The following is a 17,596-nucleotide window of genomic DNA, read 5'->3' as shown; positions in this document are numbered from 1 at the left end:
CCCGAGGAGAAAAAATCAATACCTATTCCAAAATTATCAGGGCCCCTCCGTGAAATTTCCCAGAAACCGGATTCCGATCAACCTCATCCAGACTACGACCGCCCAAAGCTCAGTTCGCGAGCCTCACCGTTTCGCAAACCTCCCTTATCTCACACAACTCTTCGACAGCCCACTCCTGACCAGAGCAACATGGCTGACCGAGGCGGTGCCCGCGGCGGTGGTTTTGGTGCGAGAGGCGACCGAGGCGGTGATCGTGGCCGTGGCCGTGGCAGAGGCCGTGGCCGTCGAGGCGGCGCGAAGGACAGCGAGAAGGAATGGCAGCCCGTCACCAAGCTGGGCCGCCTTGTGAAGGCCGGAAAGATCAAGAGCATGGAGGAGATCTACCTGCACTCGCTCCCTATTAAGGAGTACCAGATCGTCGACTTCTTCCTACCCAAGCTGAAGGACGAGGTCATGAAGGTACGGCGCTCGCCCTAGCCAGCAACCCAACGAATATAATACGTGTCTGAGTCGCCTCCGCCGAGTTCGGAAATCCGTTTCGATCGTGCAGATCAGAATTGTAGAGAGGAAGCGACATCAAAGGCTAACCACGCTCCCCGTCGTACAGATCAAGCCCGTCCAGAAACAGACCCGTGCCGGTCAGCGAACTCGATTCAAGGCCATCGTCATTATCGGCGACTCTGAGGGACACGTCGGCCTCGGCATTAAGACCTCGAAGGAAGTTGCCACGGCTATCCGCGCCGCCATCATCATCGCCAAGCTGAGCGTTATCCCCGTCCGACGTGGTTACTGGGGTACCAACCTCGGTCTCCCTCACTCTCTACCCGTCAAGGAGAGCGGAAAGTGTGGCTCCGTCACCGTCCGAGTAGGTTACCATTATACCAAGATAGACGGAGAGAATAGAGGCGAGGAGAGGCGAGAACAAGTGAATGCTGACCAAATCTGTCCAGCTCATCCCCGCCCCTCGCGGTACCCAGATCGTCGCATCCCCAGCCGTCAAGCGTCTGCTCCAACTGGCCGGTATTGAGGACGCCTACACCTCGTCGTCCGGCTCGACCAAGACCCTCGAGAACACGCTAAAGGCGACTTTTGCCGCCATCTCCAACAGTTACGGATTCCTGACGCCCAACCTGTGGTCTGAGACGAAGTTAATCCGAAGCCCGTTGGAGGAGTACGCGGATACGCTCCGGGACGGCAAGAGATACTAGACGGACGGCGTGGCATGTGGCATTTGGGAACGTACGGCACGGGCTCACATCATCACTTTTATTTGACGACGCTATGCTTTTCTAATCGCATTCGGCGCCAGGAAGGCAGGTATCAGATTAGGGCGGCAAAAATGGCAGCCGTATTCTGACGATGAACTCTGGTGTGCCATTCGTATTGTCATGTGTCGGGTACGCTATAGCGCTCCTACGCTTAGGTATATGGGTTGCGCGTGGTGACAGAGTCCTCTAGGCTCCTAACGGAGAGCCAAAGCTGGGCGGGTGCCAACTACAGTACCCGGAATGCTGTTCAACTACGTGTTTGATTGGGGGCCTTCGATCCGTGTCGTATTATGTCTGTGGTGCGGTCGGATCCCTCCCCGTCGCGTCCCCATCCACCTTCTGCGGTCCCAACGTTTATCCTTTTTTCAGCCATGCACAATTTATCTAGAGGTACCAATGCGCAGGCTATGATATCGGTGATGTATTATGGAAGTGCTGTCGGACGCGCTAGTTCACATAGCATAAGCAGGTAACATGCCTACTAGAGATGGGGAGAGGGGAAGGATGGCCAGGTGCTTGGGGTTAAGAGCAGAACATCGTACTACGAGTATCGTCGGTCGATACAGACATTGATCTATCTGCCCATCTATTCGTCACCTAGTTAGCTTTCCTACCTCTCCAGGAGTGTCGGCAAGTAGCCTCTATCCACGGGCCAGCTAGCGTATAGTTACAGGTCTCGGTCCAGATCGACGTCTCGTCGTCCTGCCTGTTAGGTAGCCAGCCGTGACGACGACCGGCGCAATTCACACGTCCGTCGAAATTCATTTACCTATTGACAACTACCTACCTACCTGGCAGCACGGGTGACGAGTGCCATGTTGCCTGCGCTTAGACCGGTGCAGGCTGCGCCGCTAATTCCTTCGGTCCTACAGGCGGCAGATCTTCCGTACGCATTGTGTGCCTGGGCGACAGGGGGAGGTTGAGGATGGGGCTCGGTGGGATATTCGGCGGGGCTGCCCGCCGAAGCCCGCCGAAAATGAAGTCGGAGCGTTGTCGTGCACTGTGGCGTGAGTAAATGCGATAGGTATTTATATAGCACCTGGCCGCGAGCCGTGTTCCTCGTCTTCTCTAACACATCCCGCCTCCATCCCTAGCTTGTGCGGGTTGTCGTCGTTGCTAATACCTACTTCGGTGGACTGGATAAGGGGGATCGGGTGTGACCTGCCAACTTGAAACCCATCCTGGTCTTTACTTATACTCATACTTACATCTTACCAATATCTAAACTGAGGAGATACACAGCTAAATACCACTAACCAAGGCACCCTAGATACCGAGACATCTCCAACCCTCAGATCCCGTCTTCCCAGGGGGGGCACCCAAGAGTCTTAAATTCACCGAACGGGTACATTCGTCATCCCTTTCGCCCAGCTAGGGTACCTAGCCGGTGGATTTGGCAGAGGAACAAAGAAGAATAAAAAGAGAGGGTGATCGGAAACGGGTAAAGAAGAAATAAAACCCCAGAGTGCCAAGAAAGAAAAGGGCAAGGACAAAGAAAGTAGGTAGGGGAAAATGGCCGGTTCCGAGATCCCGAAGACGATGCGCGCGCTGGTGGCGCCAAAGTACTGCTGGCCAGAGGACGGGTACGAGGTCGTCGAGCTGCCGACACCCCAGATCCGGGACCCCAAGGAGCTGCTCTTCCGCGTGCACGCCGCCAGCATCGCGACCGGTGAGACCCAGGTCGCCCGCGGCGCCGTGAGGTTCTTGCTTGGGAAGAGCAAGTACGTCTATACCCCCTGTACCCCCTTTTTCCCGTTTACCAGTTTGTCATTTTCGTGTCCTGACCGGAAAGAAATCCGTTTCTCGCCCCCTTCCCCCCCTTTTCTTAACCGCCCTCCCCTCTGCCCCCCTTACCCCTTGCCCCCCTTACCTCGACCACTATAAGACATGACAAAAGACAACTAACCCCAGCGCGCAGGATGCCCATCCGCCTCGGCGTCGAGGGCGCGGGCGTCGTCGTCGCCGTGGGAGCCGAGGTGACCGCCTTCAAGCCGGGCGACGAGATCTACACGTTCACGGTGACGCGCCCGATGAACCTGGCGAGCGCGGGGGGCGTGTGCGCCGAGTACGCGGTGACGCGGGAGGCGCTGGCGATCCGCAAGCCGGCGCACGTGCCCTTCGTCGACATGTGCACGCTGGCGAACCTGGTGACGGTGGTGCAGGCGGCGGACCGGGCGCTCGAGGAGCTGCGGGCGAACGGCGTCGAGGGCGGGCTGCGCGGCAAGACGGTGTTCGTGGCGGGGGCGCTGGGCGCGCTGGGCGCGCCGGCCGCGCAGCTGCTCAAGCGCGAGCTCGGCGCCGGGCGCGTGGTCGCGTCGGTGTCGACGGCGAAGGTGCCGTTGGTCGAGGCGCTGCTGCCGGGCGTGGTGGACCGCGTGGTGGACTACACGCGCGTGCCGCGGCTCGCCGACGCGGTGCCGCGCGGCAGCGTCGACCTCGTCTTCAGCACGCAGTGGGGCCCCGAGGGCACGTTCGCGCTGGCGGACCGCGAGCGCGGCGTGGTGGCGTCGCTGGCGGGCGCGCCGCCGCCGGCGCTGCTGCGCGCGATATTGCCGCCGCTGCCGGCCCCCGTCTACTGGCTCGCCGCGCTGGCGCAGCTGTGGTACGCCTTCTGCCTGCGCGGCACGCGCGTGCGCTACTTCTTCCTGTCCGGCGAGCCCAGCGTGCGCGCCGACCTCGTCCGCGCCGTCGACCTGCTCGCCCGCGGCACCGTCAAGGCGCTCCACCGCGTCGTCCCGCTCGACGACATCGTCGCCATCCGCGCCGAGGCCCAGAAGGTGGCCACCGGCAAGGGCGGCATCGGGAAGCTGGTTATCCAGATCGTGTGATGACGGGCTGGGCGAGCCTGGAGGGGGGGAGGGGGGCAAGGGCCCAGCCATGTTTACTAGGGGGTCTCACTCGGGTCGGCTTTGTTATATAGGCGTACCATGTGTTCTCAGTTTGTTATGGGTCGTAATATAATTCTTGTCTAATACGCGAATTCGAAAACCACTGCAGGTTTCTGAGAGAAGACACACGTAGGAACGAAACGGGACGTCTCCCTTTCTATTCAAGTAGCAGCTATCCGAATTAATCCGCTAGATAGAATACAGACAGACTCGACGACGTAGCCCCCTTTCTGCCCCCTTTTCCTCGGCAGATGGAAGGGAAGGGGGGCGCGATTTCGCCGAGTCGGGAAAGTAATCAACGACCGCGCTCTCCCACCACGTTCAAGACAGATGCGACTACACAGAAAAAAAGTAACCCATAGATGAAGCCAGCGAGAGACAGAGAAAGAGGGAGAGACAGGAGATGCGATGGGGGTGGTATCAATTCCTAGCTACACGACCCCTAAGAAACACAGCACTCGACGATAAAATACGCCCCTCCTAACACCTGACAACTAGCCAACTAGTTCTGCCCGAGGGCCTGGAACTTGCCGAAGCCCTTGGACAGGACCCAGATGACATCGACGCCGGCCTCCTCGCCGAAGGGCGAGGGGAGCAGGAGCGGGGGGCCGTTATCGTTGGGCAGCTCCTCGTCGTCGAAGACGCAGCCGAGCTGGACGCGGAGGGGGGCCTTCCTGGGGACGGCGGCAGGGCCGTCCTGATCGACGGCGGCCCAGAAGGTGAGGGCGGCGTTGCCCTGGCTCAGGACGACTTGCCACGGGTTGAAGAACTTGACGTCCTTGTCGACGTTGCCGCCGCCGCACTGCGGGTGGCGGAACGCCGCCCGCAGCGCCGCCTGCGTCGGCGCCGGCTCCAGGTGCGGCTTCTGCGCCCGCCAGCTCGTCTCGATCGCCCGCAGCAGCCCGTCGAACCCGGGCCCCACGTCGATGCCCCGCCACCCGCGCGGGAACGACCGCGCCAGCTGCTCCTCCGCCGTCAGGACCCGGTACGGCGGCGGCGGCGCCGGCTCCGGCTCCGACGGCTCGTCTTTCTCCAGCTCGTACTCGCTGCCGCTGCTTACTGCGACTGGCTCCTCGACTTCCTCCTCCTCCTCCTCCTCTTCGTACTCCTCCTCCTCGTACTCCTCTTCCTCGTCCTCCTCCCAGTCCGAAGGCGAGACCCCAGACTCGGACGCGTCTTCTCCCGAGTCTTCGATCTCGGTGACGCGGCTGCTCGCGCCCAAGGCGCCGCTCATCGTCGGGGCGAATCTCGGCTGGAACCTCGGGGCGGGGCGCGCTGGGGGGGGCACCTTGCCGCTAGGGGCGCCAAACAGGCCGGCCGGCGGGGGCGGGGGCCTCCTTCTAGGGCTCCTGGGCCGGGCCTCGTCAGGTTGGCGCCAGGGCCGCCTCGTAGGCCGCGGCCTCGTCTGGCGGGTGTTAGCCTTCTTGACGGCCGGCTGGAGGCTCTCCTCGTCGAGCCAGTAGTCGGCCGGGATCTTGCGCTTCTTGGGGTTGCTCCGCGGGATCTCGGACGGCGACGCGGGCGGCAGCAGCGGGATCCGCGGCGCCGGGTACTCGGTCCACCTCCGGTAGAGCTTCGCGAGCCACTGCAGCCAGCCCAGCTCGGGCTGGGGGTAGAGCGCTGTGGTAGAGACAGTTGGTTAGCATCGTCTGAAAATGGGTAACGCACGCGTGCACGGGGAGGGAAAGGAGGACGGGGGGGGGTTGGGGGGAGGCGAGGAGATCTTCTCGACTTACCTTCCTCCAGCTGCTGGCTGAGCGCGATCTGCTGCAGGAGCGTCTCGGCCATGGGGAAGACAGCTGGTCCCGGGATAAAGCGCGACGTCGGCCGGGTGTACGGGACGAATTTCACCCTCGACGGATCGGGAAGCTCGACGCCCGTTCCCTCGAAGTCCTCCTGCGTGAAGCCAGCGAAAGGATCGGGGGGATGCTCCGGCTCAGGACCCCGTCGTCCAGGCGGCTGTGGACGCGCCGGCCGGTCCACATGTACCGGCAACCTCGACGTCAGGATGCCGTATTTCTGTGCCGGGTCGCTCGGGTCGTCCCGCACGACTTCGTCCCGCCTGTTCTTGATTATCTCTTGTCGCTCCGGTGTCTGGTGGTACAGCGGCCAACGCCTCATGTTGAAGTACGATTTGCGGGTGTACGGCGCCTGGTACCGCCGCTGCGCGCTGCTGGCCCAGCTGAACAGGCTCGGCCGCTTAAGACCTACGTAGAGTTTGGCGGGTTGGTAGTCGTCGATGTCTTTGAAGTAGCCGGAAGAGTCTTCGAAGACCCTTGTCTGGCTGGGGTACAGAGTGCTGCGGTTCTCGACGCAGTCGTTGATGATACCCTCTCGGATGGTCCCGAAGGCGTCTTGGCCTGGGTGCTGGTCGCGAAGGGTCCGCTTCGGGTCCAGCTTATCAACGATCTTGCCGATACTCGGCATCTTGAATTCCACTGGGCCCGTTCCGTACTGGATCGACTTGAACCAGTGGTCCAGCCCCTGCTCCAGTGCGGGTCGGGAGACTGGTTTCCACCAGGCGACTCGTCCCCTGATCGCGTGTCTATACCGGAGTCGATTCTTGATGTCCTCCACGTGCGACATGGTGTACCCCATCCTATAGGCAAGATTGCGGAGGAACTGGACCGTCACATCGGCAACCGGAAGTGCGCCCCCTCTTCGGCGTTGTTCCGCTCCCAACCTGTCCCAATCAGCCAGGTCCTCCCACAGAGGCGTCTGGCGCTCCACGTCTATCCCAAACCCTTTAAGCGGGCCTTGGACCCAGTCGTACTCCCTCTGGATTATACTATTCAGGTAATTTTTCATCTCATCTCTGCTGTTAGCCGCCGTCGACGATGCGAGAGATGCGAGCTTCTCGCCAACTGCACTGTCTCCGAGATGGTCCAAGGCGAATCTGAAGCGATCCCTCGTGGACTCGCCCGGCTGGCTCGTCCCATACAGCTCTACCAAAGACTTGACAATGAAAGCTCTTTTACCACCGCTAATGCTGAGGAAGTCCTGTGCGTCTTCGGCGCGCCAGCGAATGCGATTCTCGGGGTGGATGTTATACTCTGGCCGGCCGACATATATGACCCCGTCTCGTTTCTCGACACTTGTTCTTGTCAGCTGAAGTCCGGAGTCGGCATAACGGTTAGCGGTTGTACTTACACGCATCGTCCAAGGCCTTGCAGGTGTTCGAGGAATTGTCTAGCCTGTTGCTCGCTAAACTGATACGTCTTGTTCTGGTGTAGTCTCGCGTTGCCTCGGCCGCCGTTGATATAATCTAGCACGGTCCGAAGAGACGGCCGGGTCCTATCCCTCTCCTGCCTCCACCTCCCCCCCATGGACTCAAAAACATCTAATCCAGCGATCCCCGGGCTACCGGACGCAGCAGGGTTGTTAAAGAAGTCCTGGAGGCGAGCGTCGAAGAGTATCTCGGCATTGTCCCGGATGCGCTTTTCGGGATCAGCCATCTCGTTCGTGATTGAGGGCTCGCAGAGAAATCGCAGCCACAGAGCATCGTATTCATCGACCAACTTGATAGCACTAGGATCACTGTAACCTATATCGATCCCCCGTATTTTCAAGATATCCGCGCGAGCGTATTTCACACGAGACTGCCGATCTGTCTTCTTCCAGTTAAGCCCAGCCTCGATATCTCGTAGGATGGCCAGCAGGAAGGGCCGAGGAGCCGTCCCGTACGAGTCGACCAGGAGCGCGCGAAGTCGCTCGAGGTATGAGCCTATCTCTAACCAATAGTCCTCGTAAATAGACAAGCCCTTGTAGTTGTAGGGGCCGACGAAGTTCGGGGGTAGCGCAGATCTCCGGAAGTCGGACCAGTTCTCAATGTTGTACTGACGGCGCTGCCAACCGGCCAAGACATGCAGAAGTTCCGAGTATTCGGAATACGCTGAGACCCAGGGGAACGGTTTCTTGATCTCGTCCTTGACCTTGTCCGGGTGAATGGTTCGGTTGTGATAGATTACATCTCTAGGTATCGGCACAGGCTCCTTGAACGGAAGCACCACTCGAGTCCAGGGGGTATTGACGACCCTATTCTCGTGACTGGTGAACGCATTCAGGCATTGTTGAAGCGCGGCACGCTGCCACCCCAACGCAGTATATAGATCGACCATTTCCTGGTTCTTTTCATCCGTTGGCCCGGTCAACCCGGGGTTTCCCGGGCTGATGGTCATATCACCCGCCAGCGTCTCGGGCGCTCTGGCGGCCGTGCCCTCGATTCCGCGCCGCATGCATTCCCCGTACTCAACATTATCCAACTCGAAGCCGTTGTAGGGCGGCTTTATCATGGAACCAGGGTTTATGACGTCCTGAAAGGCCAACTCCTCGGCGACTTGAAAATACGAAAATTCAGAGTGGCCCTCGGTTTTGATGTTTGATATAGGGTAGAAAACATTCACAAAACTGTCGTGGGTACGAGGCGCAAGGTGGATTCGCTTCTGCTTGTACCGCGACCTGTCGCGAGGCGGCATCGGAAATTGGCTTGGATAGGTAGGAAGGCGATCAGCAGTAGGCTGGCCAGGCAGCCCATCTGTTGACCAGCGGGTTGGCTCGTCGGTCCATCTTTGGAAATTCCGGTGAACGTTGACTAGGAAGAAGGCGTCTACCAACTGGGCGCCGGTGTCCGGGTCATCGTAGCCAAGCTCGCCTGAGAGGCGGTCCTGGTTAGCCGCTTCCAGGTATTTGGATATGCTCTGAAGCTCCTCGTTGAACTTTGGGCGCCTCCGGTTGTCTTCGTCGCTCAGAAAGTTGATGATTTGCGGGAGCGTAAGGGCTGGGTCCTTTCCTCTAGGACCTATGGCGATCTCCGGTATGAGGTCGTCCAGAGACGGCAGGGTCCCTTCCATCGTGCCCGTCCGCGATAGTATTAGCGAGCCAGAATAGAGTAGATAGACTATCCTTGACTCGTTAGTACGAAATCACGGTCTGAGAGGAGACTTTCCAATAGTCTCTGTGGTAGAAATGCTTGCTTTTGGGGATTTCCGCGAGCTATTTGGCATTCACTGTCTCGTTGAGTGAGCGATTCCTGTAGGGCCTTATGGTATCGTGCAGGGGTTGGCTCCTAGCTCAAGATAGGTGTTGAGTATACGAGCGAAAAGAAGAAGTCAAGAAGAGTAAGAGTTCAGTTAGTGACGGCAATTTTAGACAACGCTCTGTTCTTGTCTCCTTTTTGGGGGGCCCAAGGAATCCGTCAATTACTGAAGATGGAAGCTGAGCATTCCAGAGGAATCCAGCTGCTTTCTTTCGGATTTCACCACTAGCCGATTTCAACAAAGAATGCAATTGTGCTGCTAAAAAGGCCCCAGGACCGAGTGAGACATGTGCAGAAGGCGTCTAAACCGTTCAGAAACCTGCCGTTTGCGGCTTTAGATCACAACTCGTGGCATTCTTTGCCCGGTATTGGCCGGAACAGACAGGTGGGCATAACCATTGCAAGCCATTTACCGCTGGATACAGAAAAAGAAAGAAGAGGAATAAAATTATTTGGCAGTCAAGAAAGTTAGGATCGTCGCGAGAGGAACACACGGACAAGCTACGATGCCCAGAAGTCATGGCTCATCGGGAAGCCCACCCCCCGAACGGCCACCCGGAGACAACGGGCCCCCAGGCCCAAGGCGTGTATTTCGAGGCCTTGGGATGTCAGAGGACGAGCACACACATCGGGAGCAGCGCGAACTGCGATTCCGAGCCCGATTCGGGCCTACAAACCGAGGGGATAAAGATGGTAAGCCCGACGCAGCCACGGGGAGCAAGGAGCACGCAGAACAGGGAGACGAGGCGACGACATCAGCAGACGCAGGCGGTGCGTCGGAGCGGAAGCCGTGGGAGACCCTGGTCGTCGGCGACCTGGGCGAGAACTTGAGCTACATCGAGGAGAAAGACCGCGAGATCGAGCAGCAGCGATACATCTTAGAGCACTACCGGAGAAGCGATCCGGGCCAGGCGCCGCACCACGAGGCCATCCTGGACCGGCTGCAGCGAGAGAGGGCGCAGATGGCGGACGACGAAGAGAACAACATGCCCGAGTAGGTCGCCCGGCACCCCCCCCCCCCCCCCCCTTACAGCCACGCACCCCCGGTTTTCCCGTCTTTGCTGACTCGCAGCCTCGGCTGCGCGCGACAGGGACCAGCGCGAGGCGCGGCGCCGCGTCGGCGAGCGCCTGGAGGTGCTAGGGTGGGCGCTGGCGACGAGCCGGTGCGCGGCCGAGGCGGCCAACATCCGCGCGGCGATCGCCGGGTACGAGAGCGGCGCGATCGCGTACTCGGACCGGTTCACGCTCGTCTACGCCGGCCGCGTCGTCGACACCTGCGCGTCGTACCGGGCCTTCTGCGCCGACCGCGCCGCGCGCCTCGACCGCTACCGCGCGCGCTACGGCCCCGGCTGGCTCTGGCAGGAGCCGCCGCTCGCCGGCCCCGCGTTCGGGTCCGCGTCCGCGCCCGGCGGCGCCCGAGCCGCCAAGGGCCTGTGCCTCGGCCGCGTCGCCGGCCCCCGCAACTACCACATTGGCCACTACGCCGTGAACCTGCGGTTCACCGCCCACAGGGCGATGGTGATGCGGGGCCCGGCGGCGCCGGGCGGGGGGAAGGGGGGGAAGGGAGAGGAGGGCAGCGCGAGCGGGGGCGAGGGCCCGAGGCGGCTCCCGGAGGAGGAGGAGGGGGAGGCCGAGGCGAAGGAGACGTCGTGCCACCTCAAGACGCTGCTCGACTGCGGGGCGACGTTCCCGATCCTGCCGGCACGGGACCTGGAGCGGCTCGCGATCGACCCGGCGCGGTACGCGGCGCAGGGGGTGATGCGGGTGCAGACGGTGACGAGCGACGTGGACTTCCGCTTCTACGAGATGGCGGTGACGGTGTGCGGGGCGAACGGGGCGGCGCCGGTGGGCGCGGGGGCGCGCGCCGTCTGGCCCGACGAGCCGCGCGCGCTCGGCGGCTTCTTCCCCGTGCAGGTGACGCCGCCGTCGGCGTCGGTGCGCGGGCGCGGGCGGCCCGGGCCCACCTCCTACCTCGACCGCCTCAGCGGCATGGTCCCCTTCGAGGCCTGCTACCTGTCCTCGACGCCGGCCGCCCACGAGCTCTGGCTCGGCGAGGACCGCCGCGACGTGCTCGGCGCCCGCCGCATGCCGCCGCACCGCCGCTTCGACTCGGCCAAGACGCTGGAACCGGCGTGCCCGCCGGAGCTGGCGGCGCTGCGCGCGCGCGCGCGCACCCCGGACCAGGTCGTCTTCGTGCACGACCTCGGCCGCCGCGGCAGCGGCGACGACGACAACGACGACGACGGTAGAGGCCGTCGCGGTGGCCGGCGCCGCGCGCGGGGGCCCATCTTCACCGACGTCGACTGGCCGCGCGCCCGCGGCAAGAGCGAGCTGGCGGTCGTGCTGAAGGGCCCGCGCGTGGAGGGGAGCACCCGCCGGCGCACCCTGACCGCGCAGAAAGCCATTGTCGAGCCCCGCCAGGGCGGCTACCGCGAGGGGTCGAAGCCGCCGCTCGTGTGGCGCGAGGACTTTGTCTCGTTTGCGTACGAGGCGTCTAGCGGAGAGGACGACGGGGACGGGAGCGAGGAGGAAGCGGCGGTGACAGCGGGAGAAGAGGTGGACTGGAATGACGAGGGGGAAGACGAAGACGAAGAGGACGACGAGCAGGAAGACGACTACGAGGGCGAGGACGAGGAGGAGAATGACAACGAAAGCGTTGACGATGACAACGATAGTGAGGGGGACCATGTGCCGAAAAAGCGCAGGGTCGAATACGGGGGCCAGGACGAGGCGGCGACGGCCTGATCTCAGCTGTGCGCAGCGGGCGGCGAGGCTCGCAGCGGTCGCCATCTATATGCACTTACCTACAGCGGCAGCGTCGCCTCGCCTCGGCGAGCTGGGCCGCTGCGCCGGCACATCGCGAGACCGCCGGCGCCGGCGTCGGGCCTAGCGGCGCGCCCATACCCGGCCGCTGCGTACCCGACCCCTTCTCCTGGGGGCTGTCTGTCCCTGGCAGTGGCGGCTCGCCCAGAGGAGGGATTTGCGCAGACGAGACAGCCGTTGCTCGGGGGGAGGGGAAAGGGAGGGAAAGGGGGCGGATGGGCGGGCGGACGCGACTCGCCTCGTGAGACGCTACGTTGCGTGCGTGCGTACGTGCGTAGGATCGGTGGCGGCGAGACGAGGCAGCGACATACATACATACATACGTACAGGAGAGATTCAGCGCAGGTTTCACTGGTATGGACCCGGGCGTGATTATATAGGATGGTAGGTAGGTAAGGTAGGTTTAGGTGGGCATGGCAGCGCGTAGATGGCACACCTACACATGCTTCACATACCTACCTACCTACCTACCTATACATAGGTATCCATACGCATGCACATACACATACATGTACATGCATGCGCGCGTACATACATGCGCATGCGCATGCCGATGGCATCGACTGCTGCTCCTATTTCTCACACGCCGCATACGCAGGCGTGCGCAGGTATCAGCCACGAACAATGATCGCCAGAAAGCTAGGCGCCGCGGCGCCGTCCGCGCGTCCGACTCGGGTCTGGCCCGCTCGTGGCTTTTTCCAAAAATCAGTATGGTTCTTGGATCTCTTGTCTCAGTTTCTTCCTCTCGCAGACGCCTTCTTCTTCGCCTTTCTAGTTTCTTTCTCTCCCCCGAAAAAAAAAGCCACCTTCTCTCTCTCTACGTGTCATGGAGGTGAGTCGCGTCGTACATACCCGAAGTCGTCTCGGTCGTGGCGCTGGAACACGGGAGCACGGGAAGACAAATGTCGCTCGGTCTCGCTGCCCATTCGGAGATTAGAAAAAAAAAGGGGGTGGGAGGGGAAGGGGGCAGAGGCGAGAGGGACGAGAGAGACAAGTCGACTTGGCTACCCGGCGGCTCCTTGCTAATTGCCCAGTTCGGAGGGAGGCGCTCGGAGTTGTCTGTCGATAATTTCCAGGTTGCCTAGCTGCCTGCCTACATCCCTTTAGGTAGTCCAACTCCTTTCTTGCCTAACCGCCCGCCTCCCGTTGCTCGTGTTTTCTCTTTGCATACGTAGTTCGCGATTCATACCTCATCTCGTTTCTAGCTCTCCCTCTCCTCCACTCGCTTGCCTATGCTGATGACAACAAGGACAGGAAGGGGAGGGGGAAGGATCCGACGAGGTATTAACCATCGTCATCATCCCTTGACCTCTCCACCCTTACCTCGAGAAGGCGACAATCCACCCGTTTGGATACCGGCATCGGAATCGATCGGGGGGACGCCCCGCCTTGCCTCGCTGCGCGGCGGACCCAACATTTCGGACAAGCCGGCCTCAGATGGTCGACTCGCTATCCATGTGCCGAACGCACATACGGAGAAACGAGAAACCGGGCGGTGAGAGGTCAGAAGTGATAGATAGAGACGCGCGACCGCCACGCCGGAACCGCCACGCATAAACGAACCCTCCATCCCTCTCTCCATTCCCTCCTCCCTGCACACAAGTATCTGCGCTTCGGCGGGGAGGGGGAGTAAAGCAGAGGAGCCTATCGAAATTATACCTACACGAGGTTGGCATCGCACAAGAATGCACATGATGTGATAACTGTCGGACGGGGGTACGTGATAACGCCGGGAGGCGTTGCTTGGGCTGCAGGATGACTTCACAGGCTGAAGTCGATCTGACAGGTCAGATCCCGTCCGCGTCTGTCTGTCCGCCCGTTTCAGCGCAATATGGACAAAAGATGGCGTGGGGAGGGGAAGGGGGGCTTGCCTTGCTTGCACGCGTGGGTTTCCATATCTAGACGGGGATCGTCTAGTCTAGAATAGATAGATCATATATACCTATATATGTGCCTGCCTATTGATGGATATATCTTCCGCCACGGTCAATATATATTAGGAGTGAGCCTGTGGGGGAGGAAGGCAACCCCTAACCCCAACCTCTCGGAGAAATTCGCCGCAAGTTGTTTGGGGCATTGGAGACCGAGAGAAGCGAGGGAATACCAGCGGTGGAATATTCAGAGAGATGGCGGGACGGGTAGACGGCCAGATGGATACGATGTAGACCGACCGATCTACAGGTAGATACGGCCGCACCCTCCTTTCTCCGAGGGAGGGGAGAAGCCCACTCCGAACCGCACCCGTCCGCAGTTACTCACCAGCCTTGCCGTCGCGCCCGCTGCGAAGGCGTCGGCTCACCTCCCTATCTGGAGGAGAACAGAACAGGGGGCGAAACCGGGACGCAATTGGGCCATGCGGGCACCGCGATATGGATGTAGGTCGTAATATGGCGTGGCTGTGGGAGGTAGGCGATAGGGGACGGTGATGGGGTTCTCTGTCTGCCCCCAGGGATCACCCATCGAGCGGAGATGTTGAAGGCGTCGAGGGCGTCGAAGGCGTTCTCGCTAAGGCTCCAGCCACAAATCAGACTCCAGGGTCCGCCGCGGAACAAATCCCGCTAATGTAATGAGTATGTAAGTAAGCATGTAGGTGCAGGTAAAGCACGTTAGCTATGAGTAGTGGACATTAGCGGGTGTATGGTAGGCACCTAATAGCGAGGCAGATAGGGGAGGGTTACGTTAGATGGGCAGGCGAGGCAAGACGGACCTAGGAGTAGCGAGGGAATTAAGGACGAATAAAATAAAATAAATAAAAATACGAAGGGAGGAAAGGGGAAAAGGCACTTTACGCGTCTGGCGTTCCCGTTTTTCGGACAGGGAAAAGACGCGATACGACCGTCGTTTCTTTTCTTCTTTTGCTCTCCTTTTCCCAGTCCCCCCCCTTCTTCGCCTCCCCGCACCTCTAGCGACCCAGTTGCTGAAGAAGCAGGCCCCTCCATGGTGCCCATAGCCAGACGCCGTCGGGGGTTCTCTCCCCATCTCTCTCTCGCTCGCTCGAACACCGCGCACCGACTCCACCGACGAGATTGTCTCTCGGGGGCGCTTCGCGACGCGACCGCAGAGGGGGGAAACGCGTGTGTGTGGAGAGAAAGCGAGAGAGAGAGGCGGCTGCAGCCCCTGGGGAGAGCCCTGAGCCACCTGCTAACCTTACCGGCCCTCCTCCCGACGGTCTGGTCTCGTCTGGTCTCGTCTGGTCTCGCCCGGGTCTGGCCTTCGGCGCGCCCCTCCCCATACTCTCTCTCTCGGCTGGTAGGCTTCTGTGTAGAATTTCCTTTAACTCTGTTTTCGGCACCGTCGGCGCCCCCTGCTTGACTGGCCTGCCACCGGCCCACCGCGCGCGCGGTCGTCGCGGTCGCGTCTGGTCTCGTATCTACCTGCCCGTCTGCCTATCTGGACAGATCCGTCCCGTGTAGCGAGCCCCGGCAGGCCGGTAGGCACGGTGGCGTGTGTGTGCGCGTGTTATGTGTGCGTGTGTGCTGCGGGGGGTGGGTAGCGAAGGAGGGGCGGGGGCCGTGGTCAAATCAAGTCGCGGACGACGGTCATCTAAGCAAAGTCCGGTTTTAAGACGCAACTCGCTTCCTCGACAAAGACGCGCGTGTCTGCATGCTACGTGAGGTGGTGGCAGCGAGGGCGACGATGCATCGTCAGTCAGGCCCCCCCGGGGGGTCCGCACACACGCCCGTCTGCGTCCACGCGCTACATGCGCACCTATACGCACGATGTGCATGTAAGTAGGTAAGGTATGTACGAGTATGTGTTATGTGTAAGTGTTATGTATGTGTGTCGGTGCATGACGAGGAAAATTGATGACGGGACGGGAACCCTCTTCGACATGTTCCCCGGTTCACCGTCACAGTCGCAGTCGGTCGCAGTTCCAGCTCCAGTTACAGATACTGACTCCGTCCACACTCTCGCACACATATATTACACGCCTAACACGAACGCCCATCTTCTTGCATTCCAATACCACCTGCGCACTTACTACCTACCTATCTACATTCTCGACCTACAGCACCTGTGACCGCGGAAGTGTACGCCGACACGGCACGCACGTAGTGGCCTCGCCCAATTCATCCGTCGCATGGGTCGCCTTCCCGCCTTCCCACCCCTCTTGCTACCTATGACGGTACCGTGCGTATATATAACACATCGCCTATTTATAAGTGTATGGATATGGGATGGGTGGATGGTGGATGGATGTGTGCACCCTGCGCGTTGCTGGGTCGCGAAGGGCTCCGCAAACGAAACCAAACCAAACCAAACAAGACGATCCGAAGGGATCGTTTGTAAGAGAGAGTGTGTGCGTGCGCGCGTGCGCGTGTTGCAGATAGCCCAGCAGGGCAGGGTATGGTATGTTCGTAGGCAGGTTCGGAGAGATACCGTACCCGTACCGTACCACTCCGGCGCAACCTGGTCGCCATCATCTCTCTATCCTCTGTCTGCCCGTCTGTAGGGCACCTCAACCCGAAACAACGCCAACCGTTTCCGCGCGGGGCGGACATGGGTATTTTCCTTGTTCTAGCTGACGATCACGTTGATGGCGATGGCGATGGCGATGATGATGATGACACATAATGACGAAGGCGCGCTCTCGTGTTGGTGTTCTGGGCAGATTATTCTTGACGTCGGCGACAAAGTCGGATCCACCCTACACCTACATAATCTTTGCGCGCGCAAATGTCGATGCGACTTATCCACCGTCAGCGGACGGAGGTGAGGGGTCTAGATTCGTCTTCCCTGTCCTGTCTCTATTCCGCGACATGTTGTTTTATTCTACCCCCCCCCCCCCCCCCTTCCCCGCATCCACGATGCCTGCTCTCCTTACCTGCCCTAGGCAGGCCAGACAACGGACCAACCAACTAGAGCTGCCGTCGCTACCGTCGAGGCTGAGCTACGGGGGAAAGGAGGGGGGGAAGCAGGAAGAGAGAGATACAATGCCTGTTATCTGACTATCTGACGCAACATACGCTTGCTTGCTTGCTCTGCCTGGCCTGCCTGCCTGCGATTCCCTGTTGGCGTCAGGTTCAGGTGCGCAAGCCTCTGGATCGGTGCGGCGGTAAGACACCAACCAGCGATCCGGAAACAGGATCTGCCAAAGAAGGATCCGGCACCGGCGGCGGCAACCGGGCAGGGTTGGCCGATTTGGGGTTAGCAGAGCGCAGGCAACGCTAGCTGCTGAGATACTAAAAAGAGAGAGAAGGGCGATGCCTACAGTCCAATGCATCGGCCGAAGTCTACGGGATGGCTCGTCGAGAGATCGCGACTCTGGGCAACTCGCGAGCACACATACCCGCCCACGCACACGAAACGGGGGTCGTATAAGCCTCAGTAGCCTGGACCGCAGATCGCGTGCTGCTGCGACCGTCGCTGTTTGTTGGAAGACGGGTTGGACAGATAGAAAGAGACAGCTAGGTAGGCAGACAGGGAAGAAGGATCGAATTCCTCGAGGTCCCGGATCCTTAACCCCGGGGAGGGGAAGAATGACACGACAAGGCCGTGTTGTTTCTAGCCTATTTCTTGCCACTTCCAATGATCTCGCGAGTTACAGTAGTAGCAGTAGTAGCAGTCGCAGTAGTGTCAGC

The 17,596-nt window shown here is 60.4% G+C and overlaps 5 protein-coding genes across 5 annotated transcripts; 4 read left to right on the top strand and 1 right to left on the bottom strand.

Annotated features, from left to right (window-relative positions):
* Window positions 1-189: 189 nt before the first annotated feature.
* GGS23DRAFT_603373 (ribosomal protein S5) lies at window positions 190-1,208 on the top strand (the record flags this gene model as incomplete). The annotated part of the gene is made up of 3 exons (XM_051519466.1): window positions 190-459; window positions 608-865; window positions 951-1,208. The coding sequence occupies 3 exons, from the start codon at window positions 190-192 to the stop codon at window positions 1,206-1,208; spliced, it is 786 nt and encodes a 261-aa protein (XP_051374593.1).
* A 1,133-nt stretch (window positions 1,209-2,341) lies between these two features.
* Window positions 2,342-4,443, top strand: GGS23DRAFT_617003 (GroES-like protein). The gene is made up of 2 exons (XM_051520825.1): window positions 2,342-2,989; window positions 3,187-4,443. Exons 1-2 carry the CDS (start codon window positions 2,781-2,783, stop codon window positions 4,094-4,096), a joined length of 1,119 nt encoding a protein of 372 aa, XP_051374592.1. The 5' UTR covers window positions 2,342-2,780; the 3' UTR covers window positions 4,097-4,443.
* On the bottom strand, window positions 4,444-9,351 carry GGS23DRAFT_358367 (uncharacterized protein). Its single transcript, XM_051513221.1, has 3 exons — window positions 7,307-9,351; window positions 5,893-7,250; window positions 4,444-5,776 (listed from the first exon to the last, which is right to left on the bottom strand). Exons 1-3 carry the CDS (start codon window positions 9,004-9,006, stop codon window positions 4,659-4,661), a joined length of 4,176 nt encoding a protein of 1,391 aa, XP_051374591.1. The 5' UTR covers window positions 9,007-9,351; the 3' UTR covers window positions 4,444-4,658.
* GGS23DRAFT_616997 (uncharacterized protein) lies at window positions 9,058-11,936 on the top strand (the record flags this gene model as incomplete). The annotated part of the gene is made up of 3 exons (XM_051520824.1): window positions 9,058-10,185; window positions 10,283-11,647; window positions 11,690-11,936. Exons 1-3 carry the CDS (start codon window positions 9,698-9,700, stop codon window positions 11,934-11,936), a joined length of 2,100 nt encoding a protein of 699 aa, XP_051374590.1. The 5' UTR covers window positions 9,058-9,697.
* A 314-nt stretch (window positions 11,937-12,250) lies between these two features.
* On the top strand, window positions 12,251-13,738 carry GGS23DRAFT_358195 (uncharacterized protein). Its single transcript, XM_051513219.1, has 2 exons — window positions 12,251-12,846; window positions 13,264-13,738. The coding sequence occupies exons 1-2, from the start codon at window positions 12,428-12,430 to the stop codon at window positions 13,511-13,513; spliced, it is 669 nt and encodes a 222-aa protein (XP_051374589.1). The 5' UTR covers window positions 12,251-12,427; the 3' UTR covers window positions 13,514-13,738.
* The last annotated feature ends 3,858 nt before the right edge of the window (window positions 13,739-17,596 follow it).

This window comes from Durotheca rogersii (genome assembly GCF_024521655.1).
Source record: "Durotheca rogersii strain YMJ 92031201 chromosome Unknown GGS23scaffold_4, whole genome shotgun sequence".
NCBI lineage: Eukaryota > Fungi > Ascomycota > Sordariomycetes > Xylariales > Xylariaceae > Durotheca > Durotheca rogersii.
This window is presented reverse-complemented; position numbering and strand designations above follow the sequence as displayed.

Coding starts and splice junctions, on each gene's coding strand:
- GGS23DRAFT_358367 (XM_051513221.1), bottom strand. CDS start 9,006: ATGGAAGGGACCCTGCCGTCTCTGGACGACCTCATACCGGAGATCGCC. Junction 7,251..7,306: donor CAAGGCCTTGGACGATGCGT/GTAAGTACAACC, acceptor GACAAGAACAAG/TGTCGAGAAACGAGACGGGG. Junction 5,777..5,892: donor CAGCCAGCAGCTGGAGGAAG/GTAAGTCGAGAA, acceptor TCTCTACCACAG/CGCTCTACCCCCAGCCCGAG.
- GGS23DRAFT_358195 (XM_051513219.1), top strand. CDS start 12,428: ATGGCAGCGCGTAGATGGCACACCTACACATGCTTCACATACCTACCT. Junction 12,847..13,263: donor TCTCTCTACGTGTCATGGAG/GTGAGTCGCGTC, acceptor GATGACAACAAG/GACAGGAAGGGGAGGGGGAA.
- GGS23DRAFT_617003 (XM_051520825.1), top strand. CDS start 2,781: ATGGCCGGTTCCGAGATCCCGAAGACGATGCGCGCGCTGGTGGCGCCA. Junction 2,990..3,186: donor TTCTTGCTTGGGAAGAGCAA/GTACGTCTATAC, acceptor CCCAGCGCGCAG/GATGCCCATCCGCCTCGGCG.